General features: G+C 41.8%; 1 protein-coding gene across 6 annotated transcripts in view; it reads left to right on the forward strand.

Moving 5' to 3' along the window:
- The window catches only part of FAT3 (FAT atypical cadherin 3), a 573,478-nt gene that overhangs the window by 399,316 nt on the left and 161,419 nt on the right, over positions 1 to 12,743 (forward strand). For all 6 annotated transcript variants that reach the window (XM_040340131.1, XM_040340132.1, XM_040340133.1 and 3 more), the window contains one exon: positions 1,132 to 5,205. In XM_040340131.1, the coding sequence (XP_040196065.1) occupies positions 1,132 to 5,205 (4,074 nt within the window). The remainder of the gene's footprint in view (positions 1 to 1,131; positions 5,206 to 12,743) is intronic.

Raw genomic sequence — 12,743 nt, forward strand, 5'->3', positions numbered from 1 at the left:
ATCTGATGAAAATGGACATGCTGTCCGTTTTCATCAGATCTCTCCATAGGAGACAGCGGCACTGCACACATAGCCGCGGCTATCTATGCCCGGAAATGAGAGCAAATACCTGGATTAGACACGTATCTGCTCCCCCTCCCCAAAAGATGCCAAATGTGACACCGGTGGGGGGTAGGATTCCTGAAAAGTGTAAGTTCCGTTTTTGGAGGGAACTCCACTTTAAAAACCATTGACTCTGTTGAACTGTAAGTGACTTTCATTGACAGTCCGATTATACTGGACAGGTACCTTCAGGAGACGTGGTTTTAGCAGAGGTCAGACAGAAGAATAGTGAGCCAGTGACCTCTTATGATTGCTTTCAATTTGGTCGGCTTCCTATTGGAGCTACATTACTTCTTTACAACCATAGACATCTCCAGTTTTGGTCAATTCCTGTTGAATTGGCTGAAACTTGTGCCATGAGTACCACACAGCTCAGCAAAGTCAAGTGAAACATTACTGGCCAGTCATTGACTGCATTCTATCAAATCCAGTCACTGTTTTGCTGTCTGAATACAATAGCCAGGAGTGGAAATTCCTCCATCTACGTTATTTAATGGGCTAAATTACATAATTGAGCTGTGTATGGCTACTGTAATATTGAAAGTCATTTGCATTGACAAGAAATTGGTAGGTTATTAAAACCCCCTGCCCCGTATTATAGATACAGCAATACACACGTTTTCTTTGCTGCACTAAGCAATAGAAAAAGGGTGCATGTCTAAAAGAAACTAACTCACTGTAAAAAATAATAAGTTAAATTAATTTAAGAAGTACCTATTGAACACCACATGTACAGTATTACCAGTACCATGCACATGTGTCTTTATATTGTAATTGCAAATAATAAGCCACTCGTTCAGCTCTGTAACAAATTGTCATGAGTGACCTGATCCTTCACACCTCACTAAGCAAATCATCTAATACGGGTGACACGCAGTAGCCTGCTATCCATCTTGTAACAGAGTGTCCTTGTGTTTTAGAGCTGTACTGATCATGATATAGAAATTGATGTGTCTAAGTGACACAAATTTGAATAGCTGAATGTATCTAATGCTGAAACTTTTTTTTTCTCTCTTTTTTTTTTTTTAGGTAACACTGCCAACACATTTAAAATTGAACCAGTATTGGGCATCATCACTGTTGCCAAGGAACCAGACATGTCCACGATGGGTCAGTTTGTGCTGTCTGTCAAAGTAACTGACCGTGGGAGTCCACCTCTTTCTGCTGCTGCCATTGTGAGGATTTCACTATCTTTGTCTGACAATTCCAACCCAAAGTTCACGCAGAACGAGTACCAGGCTGAGGTTCAAGAAAACGTGGATGTAGGAACACCAGTTGTATTAGTGTCAGCAATAAGCCAATCCACACTAGTTTATGAGATCAGAGTTGGGAATTCTGAAGGAGCCTTCACAATTAACCCCTATTCTGGAGTTATAACGACACAAAAAGCACTTGATTATGAGCAAATACCATCTTACCAGCTCATCATTCAAGCTACAAACATGGCAGGCATGGCATCCAACACCACTGTTAATATCCAGATTCTTGACCAAAATGACAATGCACCGGTGTTCCTCAGTTCCCAATATATTGGTAGTATCAGTGAAGCAGCCCCGATCAACAGCATAGTTCGGAACTCTGACAAATCTCCATTGGTCATAAGAGCAACCGATGCTGATAGCAACCAGAACGCCTTGCTTGTGTACCAGATTGTCGAATCAACAGCCAAAAAATACTTCACTGTGGATTCCAGCACTGGTGCGATACGGACTATAGCTTATCTGGATCATGAAACCATAGCATATTTCCACTTTCATGTGCATGTAAGAGATAGTGGAAGTCCCCAACTCACTGCCGAAAGTCCAGTTGAAGTCTCTATTGATGTAAGTGATGTTAATGATAACCCTCCGGTATTTACAGAAGCAGTATTTGAAACAACGTTACTTCTACCAACCTATGCTGGTGTTGAAGTCCTACAGGTCAGTGCACGCGATCCAGATCTAGCCATTCCGCAAGAGCTGAGTTATACCCTAACTGAAGGAAACTTGAATCATTTTGTAATTGACTCTAACAGTGGAGTGATTACTGTAAAAAACAGCAGTTTATCTAAAGATCATTACATGCTAATGGTCAAAGTATCAGATGGGAAATTTTATAGCACTGCCATCGTAACCATATTAGTAAAAGAAGCCATGGACAGTGGTCTACATTTTACCCAAGACTTTTATTCAGCATCTATAGCAGAAAACACCACGAATGTTACAAAAATTGCTGTGGTGAATGCAGTGGGTCATCGCCTCAATGAGCCCATAAAATATACAATATTGAACCCAGGAAATAAATTTAAGATCAAATCCACTTCTGGAGTTATCCAAACCACAGGAATCCCATTTGATAGAGAAAAAGAGGAGGTCTATGAGCTGGTAGTAGAAGCGAGTCGGGAATTAGATCATCTCCGCGTGGCACGGGTTGTTGTCAAGGTCAATATTGAAGATATAAATGATAATGCTCCATATTTTGTAGGTCTTCCATATTATGCTGCTGTACAGGTTGATGCTGAACCTGGGACTCTTATCTACAAAGTAACTGCCATAGACAAAGACAAAGGAAAAAATGGAGAGCTAACCTTTTATTTGGAAGATGACTATGGACATTTTGAAATTGACAGGCAGAATGGCAGTGTGACATTAATGAAAATGTTTGACTCTGACATCTCCAACTTGGAGTACATACTAATTATAATTGCCAAAGATCTTGGCGATCCTCCTCTATCGGCATCTATTGAGCTTCCAGTTACTATTGTCAACAAAGCCATGCCAGTATTTGATAAGGCATTTTATACGGCTACAGTAAATGAAGACGTTTTAATAAACACACCCATATTAAGTATTAATGCCACAAGCCCAGAAGGGCAAGGAATTATTTACACAATAGTGGATGGAGATCCATTTAACCAGTTTAATATAGATTTTGACACTGGGGTGCTAAGTGTTGTGAGTCCATTGGATTTTGAATTAAACCCATACTTTAAGTTGACTGTACGAGCCAGTGACTCACTTACCAGCGCACGGGCTGAGGTTATTGTTGATATTGGTGTCAATGATGTCAATGACAACCCTCCAGTGTTCCAATTTTCATCATACAATGCAACCCTTTCAGAAAGCTCTTTAATTGGGACACCGGTCCTGCAAGTTGTCGCCACAGATGCAGATTCTGACAATAATAAAGCTATAAGGTATCAGATTGTTCAGGACATGTTCAACAACACTGATTCATTTCATATTGATAGCACAAGCGGTTTAATACTCACAGCTAGACTACTAGATCATGAGGTGTCACAGCAAAGCATCCTGAAAATCCGGGCAACGGACAATGGTTTCCCATCACTCCGCAGCGAGATGCTAGTTACAATCTACATAACAGATTTAAATGACAACCCTCCAATTTTCAATCAGTTGATTTATGAGTCTTACGTCAGTGAGCTTGCACCAAGAGGACATTTTGTCACCTGCGTCCAAGCATCCGATGCCGACAGCACTGACATTGATAGATTGGAATACAGCATTCTTTCTGGAAATGATCGCATGAACTTTGTTATGGATAGCAAAAGTGGTGTCATCACTCTATCTAGTCACCGCAAACAACAAATGGAGCCAATGCACAGTTTAAATATTTCTGTCTCCGATGGACTCTTTACCAGTACGGCACAGGTGCACATAAAGATTCTCGGAGCAAATCTTTTTAGTCCTGTATTTGCACAAAGTGTTTATGTGACTGAGGTAAGAGAGAATGCTCCTGTTGGAACTAAAGTCATTTATGTCAAAGCAACCGATGGCGATTCAGGCATATATGGGCAAGTTACCTACACAATAATTAACGACGTAGCCAAAAATCGTTTTTACATTGACTCTTTGGGGCAAATTGTTACAACAGAGAAACTCGACAGAGAAAATCCACTTGAGCAGGACATCAATATATTTCTGCGTGCTTTGGATGGTGGAGGGCGAGCTGCCTTCTGCACAGTCCAAGTTCTAGTTGTAGATGAAAATGACAACGCTCCACAGTTTAAAGCTACTGAATATCGAGCAAGTGTTAAGGCAGACGTGGAGAAGGGCCACCTTGTCACCCAGGTCCAAGCCTTTGATGCAGATGATGGAGCAAATTCCAGAATTACTTACTCACTTTACAGTGAGGCCTCTGTGTCTGTAGCCGACCTTCTCGAAATCGATCCAGACAATGGCTGGATGGTTACAAAGGGCAGTTTTAACCAACTGAAAAATACGGTGCTTTCCTTCTTCGTAAAAGCTGTTGATGGTGGAATTCCAATGAAACACTCTCTTATTCCTGTGTACATTCATGTTGTCCCCTCAGAAACTGTTTTACCTACATTCACCCAGCATCAGTACACATTTTCAGTGCCAGAAGATACGGTCATAGGGACTACCATAGATTCCTTTAAGCTCACCCCAGTCCAAGATGCCCTGTTCAGCACAGTCAATGGTGAATTTCCTGAAAATAACAAGGATAATATTTTTATCATTGACAAAGAGAGTGGAATGTTAAAACTAGACAAAAAGGTTGACCATGAAACAACACCAGTGTTCCATTTCAAAGTATCAGCCAGTGCTCCTTTAGATAAAGTGGACATCTTAATAACCGTTGATGTGGAAATTAAGATCTTGGATCTGAATGACAATAAACCATTTTTTGACGCCACACACTATGAGGCAGTAATAATGGAGGGTATGCCTATAGGGACTAATGTTATGCAGGTGAAGGCATTTGATGCAGACTGGGGAGCCAATGGACAAGTCACGTACAGCCTTGTTTCTGAGAGGGAAGAAGGCAAACTCCTTGAAACATTTACCATTGATTCAAATAATGGCTGGATCAGCACACTTAAGGAACTAGACCATGAGAAAAATCCAACCTACACATTTACTGTGGTAGCATCTGATCTTGGAGAAACACTTTCCCTTTCTTCTTCTGCCATTGTTTCAGTAACCATCACAGATGTCAATGACAATGGTCCAGTCTTTGAGCAGGAAGTGTACAAAGGATCTATAAAAGAAAGTGATGCTCCAGGGGAGGTGGTGGCAATACTCAGTACTTGGGATGATGACACTTCTGATATTAATCGGCAAGTCAGTTACCATATTACAGGTAAGTCTTTTAAAGGAAAATTTTTATATCTTGACTCAAAAAGCAAAGATTTGTTTTCTTATGCCTTGTACACACGATCGTTTTTCCCGGCGGTAAAAAGTCAGCCGGGTGAAACCCAAGGGGAAAACCGAGAACCTGCTCGGTAGAATTTTCCCCCTACACGCCCGTTTTTCCTGGCAGGAAAACTGCCATGAGACCTTTGGTCGGGAAACCCGGCCGTGTGTATGCTCCACTGCAGGCTTTCCCCATAGAAAAACCGCTGGCTTAAAAACAGCTGGGAATCCCAGCAGGAAAAATGCATTTTCATTTTTCCCGCCAGGATTCCTGGCGGTTTTCCTGTCGGGGAAACTGCCATGGAGCATACAAACGGACAGTTTTCCAGGCCAAAACTGTCATGGCAGTTTTCCCGACTGGAAAACTGGTCGTGTGTACAAGGCAATTATAGGAAAAATCTGGAAATGTTAATTGTGCCTAAGCAGTATCTAAGTTGACCATTTGCCTTGAATTCCACCTTAAAAATAGCAGTGTAGTTTCGAACCTTGGTTCATCAACCTCATAGCTGTATTTCTGCATTGTGAGACTATCTAAAGCACTGCTGTTTGTGTTTGCTATGCTCAAGAAATTTGGAGTTAGATCTGGTGATGGCACTACCATGCTGCTCACTGTTGTCCTTACTGGTGGGAAAGCTGTACTTGAGGACCTGCAAAGCAATTCTCTCCCTGCTACCACCATTCATTCTGTTGATCTGTTATTTCTGCACCTCCCCTGCTGCTTTTTGAATAATGACACACAAGTCATCAGGGAGGCAGCTATGACACAAGAAAGCAAAGCCCTGATTTGCTGCCAAGATGCCTGCCTCCACACACATTGCAGAGCAAAGTATAGTAAGCCAGTAATGGGGAAAAATGTCTGGTGATTAGCCCATTAAACCGTTACCCTCTGCTTGCCTTTTTAGGCACAGTTTCTACAGTTAAGGTCCACTTTAATGAGTAAAAACATAAGTACTTGTTCACCCTACTGCACAGGTGAGATGTCCATGCTAGAGCTCATCTTACATAAGAAGGTCTGATGACTTCAATCATGTACAACTGAAAATGCATTTTTTTTTAAATTGTACTTGTATGTGATTGAGTATTCTTCGCAAAGTGAAGCCTTACCTCATTTACTAAGCTGTGAAGCAGCTGCACTTACAGAATGCACAGTCTATTTGACTTCATTAAACCAACCCCAAAATATTCGAAGGGCAGCAGGATCGAGACACATTTTCATAAAAATGCTTTTCCAGGTTCTCTTTGGTTCTGTCTACAGTTTGAGATGTCTAGGGCTTTGTCGTGTGTTGAATGGAGGGGTTACTGATTGGGGTGGCTTATCCTTCTCTTCAGCAAACATTGTTTTACCAAAATACCATGACCTTCACAGCTGTGTACCTTCATGCATCAATATATCTTGAAGGAAAAAAGCTGGGACAGCCGCACTCCAAAAAAACTCCTCCTTTAATTAAAAATCACAAAATACATGCCACAGCAAAAAACAGCACAACAAAAGTTCCTCGGTCGTGTGTACGAGGCCTAAGATGATGAAGGAGGGTGGACATTTCAGCGAGACAATGATCGCAAACACAAAGCCAAGGAAACTCTTAATTGGTTTTAAAGCCAATCATCTGACTTGATTCCAATAGAAAATCTATGGAAATAACTAAATATGATGCCGCGTACACACAACCGTTTTTCAGGTTCTAAAAAAACATAATTTTTTAGAACCCGAAAAACAGTTGTGTGTACGCGGCATTAGAGTTTATAGAAGAGGCCCAAAAAGCCTTCAAAATTTGTGTGGAAGAATGGGCCAAAATCACACCTGAGCAATGCATGCGACTAGTTCAGGCATCCTGAAGCTGTCATTACCAACAAAGGATTTTGTACCAAGTATTAAATACATATCTGTTAGCGTGTTCAATACTTTTTCCCTGTGTCATTCCATTTTATTACACATAACTTAGTTTCTGAACTCATTTGTTTTGGTTTCTTTGTATGTATGGATTGCATGAGTTTGTACCTACTGACATGTGGTGAAAAATTCATGTCAGTAGCACTTTTAGAAATATATTCACCTAGAAAAAGGATGACGTGTTCAATACTTATTTTACCCGCTGTATGTAGATCCACTTTTAGGCCACAGTAGATATTTGAAAAGAAGATGGTCATTCATTTCAGCCCATCAGCATCCACCTATAATTAAAATATAATTTTTAAGTTGACTGACCGTTTCCTAATTTTTTTTCTTTAGTCAATATACTTTGTCAGCATAAAGACGTACCACAATATACGGCACGCCTAAAAATAAACTGCAGATTGTTTTTGCCTTGTCAGTTTATGCTGCTGGAGTTGGCAGCTTCTTTAAACAAAATACACATCGAGATTAAGAAGTGAAGAATGCAGAGTTCTCCTGTTGATTCATTGCACCTGGATGCTCTGTAGAAATTGGCAAGCAACATGTTAATTTGATCTGCAGTAACGGCCCGGGACTCTGGTATTCTGCACAGTGCAAGTGATGAACTGTTTAACTTTTGGCTTCCAGTGAATGCATAAACAGATTGTGTGGAGTGTATGTAAATAGCGGGAGGTAGAACTGGTACAACCAGGAAAGGAATCTGGCCTCCGGGGAACATAACACTGAAGGTTCTGTAAAGTAATCTGTGTTGTGATGTCTGTTCTGCTTGTGATGACAACTAGCGGTGCATATGTTAACTGAGGGCTCCCTGGCCTGTCAGCGACACACCAATAGGAGTGCCAAGGTTAAATGGCTTTATAAACACAAGTCCAGCTTTCATTAGAGCCCTAGTTCGTCTTCTTTGACATGGATTTATTGATTTAATCAGCTTCGAAGGCCTTGTTCATTTGAGTACCAAAGGGGGCCCTTGGTGGCTGCCAATCTCCTCCCCCACCCCGAACCTGGCTTGAGAGAACGTGCTAAGCCAGACATCACAACACACACTTTGCCATCGATTGGCACGTCACTCTGCACTAACTCATTTGGGCAGTGTTGAAGTGCATCTCAACAGAGGCTATTACAATGTGTGTCGTAGATAGTCTCTTGCATCCACCATCATGTTTTTTTCTAGTTTTGGATAAAGTTGTGAAGTTTAGACTCAGGCCTCGTACACACGGCCGAGAAACTCGACGGGCAAAACACATCGTTTTGCTCGTCGAGTTCCTTGTGAAGCCGCCGAGCCAAATTTTCCCATTGCTCAACTAGGTAATAGAGAACATGTTCTCTTTTTGGCCCGACGAGATCCTCGTCGGTTTCCTCGGCGAAAAGTGTACACACGACCGGTTTTCTCGGCAGAATACGTCTCCCATCGAGTTTCTTGCTGAATTCTGCCGAGAAAACCGGTCGTGTGTACAGGGCCTGAGTCAGATTATTTATTGCCATCTGTGTGTCCAATGGAGCTATCACAATTTCTTCCCGTCCCTCGATTACCCAGAGGCTGGATTCACACCTTCGCATTCTTGCTAGATACCTTTTTTAATTAAAATCAATAAAAAACACATCAAAATGCATCCATTTCAATAAAAAATGCATCAGGAGGAAACATGCATGGGACTGAAACCAGTATTCCCAACAGAGACAACAAATTGCCCAGCTCCGGCTAAAATGTATTTGGTACACACGATCGGAAATTCCGACAAGAAAACCGTGGATTTTTTTCTGACGGAATTTTGGCTCAAACTTCTGTTGCATACACACGGTCACACAAAATTCCGACTGCCAAGAACGCGGTGACGTACAACACTGCGACGAGCCGAGAAAAATTAAGTTAAATGCTTCCAAGAATGCATCGACTTGATTCCGAGGATTCGTGGTTTTTGAGCCATGACTAAGCACTGACGCCAGTGCGAAACGTTGGCCATACTGATTTTTGTGGGCTTGCAGTGACTGTATGCACAGTTGAAAATAAAGACATCTCTTTTAAAGAAAATTTTGGAGTGCGGCTGTCCAGCTTTTGTTCTTTTGTTTTTTGCCATTACCGCATTGCCAGCACCCTGGTGGTTCAACAACCCCTGATCATCACGAGGCTCACCTGGAGCGGTGAGAATTCTGTCTGTGTGTCTACTCGTGGTTTTTGGTGCGTCGGAATTGCATACAGACGATCGGAATTTCCGACAAGAACTTTTCTTGTCGGAAAATTTGAGAGCCAGCTCTCAATTTTTTGTTGTTAGAAATTCCGACAGAAAAAGTCAAATGGAGTCTACACACGGTCAGAATTTTCGACCAAAAGCTGACATCAGACTTTTCTTCTCGGAAATTCCGATCGTGTGTACGCGGCATAACTTTCTAAGTGGCTAGAGGGACAGGATGTGGGTGAAAAACTCTCAATGGGAACAAATGCAGTAATAAACTAAATACACATTGTGAGATGTCAACTCAAATGTGGTGGAACCCAGTCCAACCAGAAAAGTACATTTAGGAGCATTTATCCAATTTTTTTGGGCAAAATTAAGTTCTTTAAAGTGGAAGTTCACCCGGAAATTACAATTTTTAAGATTAGATTGATGCTCATTTTGTCAAGGGGAATCGGGTAGTTTTTTTTAAATCAAAGCCGTACTTACCGTTTTAGAGATGCATCTTCTCCGCCGCTTCCGGGTATGGGCTGCGGGACTGGGCGTTCCTTCTTGATTGACAGTCTTCCGACAGGCTTCCGACGGTCGCATCTATTGCGTCACGATTTTCCGAAAGTAGCCGAACATCGGTGTGCAGGCGCCGTATAGAGCCGCACCGACGTTCGGCTTCTTTCGGCTACTCGTGACGCGATAGATGCGACCGTCGGAAGACTGTCAATCAAGAAGGAACGCCCAGTCTCGAAGACCATACCCGGAAGTGGCGGAGAAGATCGCTCTCCAAAATGGTAAGTACTGCTTCGTTTTTTAAAAAACTACCCGATTCCCCTTGACAAAATGAGCATGAATCTAATCTTAATTTTTTTTTTAGGGTGAACTCCCGCTTTAACAGAAGGGTTGCCCTTACAGCGGTACCAGTATCATAGAGCTTAGAGCATAAATGCTTCAGCTTTCTGGCTGATAAGGCCAGCTCCAACCTTTAGTCTATCTCCACACAAGCTTTTCCTCATAGGCTTTGGCCTGTTAAGGTCACTGGCCGGTATCCAGAAATATGCTGTGAACCTGCAGCACAACAGTCTCCTTGGGAGGGTGGAACCCTGAAAACTAGTCAGTTCCCATACCTCAAGGCCTGTGCACACCTGCGCAATTAGTAAGTGATGGTTATCATCAAAATCAGGAGCCAGGCTTGGAGGCTTCATTCCTCCCCCCAATACTTTACAAAGTCTCTGGGCTCCTGGACCTATACTAGGATTTCACAAACCTTAAGAAAACTTTAAAGCAAATTTTCTCTGCTCAAAACAAACATTGCAGAGCCCCTTAATCTGAATGGATGAGAACCCTGAGTGACATCAAACCCTTATGACACAGTGACATGACTCTGTCTTGGCACAACATATATCAGCCTACAGTGTCAAAGTGAGTACAGTAACACAGGGACATAAAATGTCTCTCATTATGTGGTCCTACAGAGCCAAACCCCAGTTTTTTCTAGGTAGGCCAGCGTGATTTCCTGCATTTATTGTTGCAATGGCTAAAATCAGCCTTCAAAGACTGGGAAGTGCCTGAACATTATACTTACTGTATAGAGTTAGAAAGAGATCATAGGCATACACACAGGGTGTGCCAGGTACACCCTAATCATCCCATGTGGTGGCGATTCCCCATGCTTCCTCTCTCCCCCTGGAATGCTGCCAGCTCCCCTCCTCTCCTCTCAGGAGCAGGAAAGGGGCTGGTTAATTAAATATTTTCTAAATGAACACAGGGAGTGATCTGTACCGATCTCTGCTGTCTTCATTCTTAACTGAAGCATAGTAAACTATGTTTACTGCAAGCTGCGGAGAAGGGGACTGGTGAATCTATGTCCTCCGTGTCATTCTCTGTCTCAAAAGTGAGAAATCAGGGATCTGTTTAGACCCTTGATATTTCACAAAAGCCCCATAACCGGGCTCCAAAAAAATTGGACTAAAACAATAATGTAAATAAATAATAATAAAAAAAAAAAATTGAATAAATAAAAATAAAAAACTACTGACGACAATCTCTGCTCTACTGACACCATCTGCTCTGCTGATATACACATATGTTTGTGCTCTGTGCAATAGGCTGCGCAATCACCAATGAAAGAGATACAAACTTTCACCCAGGATTTACAACTTTTTCCATTTAAAGGAGAAGTACAGCCAATGCTTGTTTGGCTGTACCTCTCCTGTGGATCACAAGAGTGCAGTTAGTTTTGCACTCCTGTGACCCATTTTCAGCAGAGAGTGGGCTGAAATACACTCTCTGCTGATATCACAGAGTTGGTCCAGGCTCCACGTCATCATGACCATGGAGTTGAGATCGACCCACATGCCGGCACCTGGCTCAGCCGCCGAGAGCCTGACCCGGCCACTTCTACTCTCTCCACAACCCAGCGAGGGGGGGGGGGCAGAGCAGAGAGATGCTCATTGACAGTCAACAGCTCTCTGCTCACGGAGCTGTGAGAACCGAGCGATCGACAGTGTTTGATCACTCGGTTCTTAGTGAAGAGACGCCAGGGAACAGATGCAGCATTGGACCAATGCTGCATCCACCTAGGTTAGGTGGATATTAGAAAAATTTGTGAATCTTGGGTGAAAACATTTCTAAATAGACCCCTAAGCTTAGCAAATCAAATTTTTATTTATTTTTGTTTTTAAACCATATTGAGGTAAGTACTGTAGTAATTTAAAGAGAGGGGTGGTAGGCTAATTTAGATCAGTGAAAAGGGGCAAAGAGAAAAAGTGCATTTATGAACTCTCGTTACTTGTAGAAGTTCATATATTATCATTATTTTTATTGCTGGAAGCTTATAACTGCTTTATGTTGCAGCCCTGTGTGAACTAAATAGGGATGGATAATTAATTTATACCCCATAAAGTTTGTCCTTCCCACTACATAATTGTTGAAATGCCTATAATTCTTTCGGTTAATCGTCTTAATTAATAACAGCTATGTTTTTTTTTTCTGTACATGAAGCCTGCTTTTTGCATTACATTTTACCTTTTTGACCTTCACAATCTACATGGAAAATTATATGTTTCTATAATATATAAATATTGCAATAATTGGTAAAACCACTGGAGAAGTGCAATTTATCAATAAGCAACCTGAAAGCATAACCCATTAATGCAAATTTCACTTTCTCTGGAATATGCTGTTACAGCAACTCTGAAAACATGATATCGACATCCAGTGTATAAAATCTACATTGCTCACTCAGGTTTGATAAGTATTATGTATGTTTCCGTGCTGTCATTGATGAAGTGATCAGAGGTCACCTGTGTGTGACAGTTGCTGGTCTGTCAACCATCTGACCTCACACACACACTTGGGGGAATATTGGGCCTTGTACACATGATAGGTTAAACAGAGGACAACCGTCTGATGGACCGTTTTCATTGG

The sequence above is a fragment of the Rana temporaria genome, chromosome 2 (genome assembly GCF_905171775.1).
Source record: "Rana temporaria chromosome 2, aRanTem1.1, whole genome shotgun sequence".
Taxonomy (NCBI): domain Eukaryota; kingdom Metazoa; phylum Chordata; class Amphibia; order Anura; family Ranidae; genus Rana; species Rana temporaria.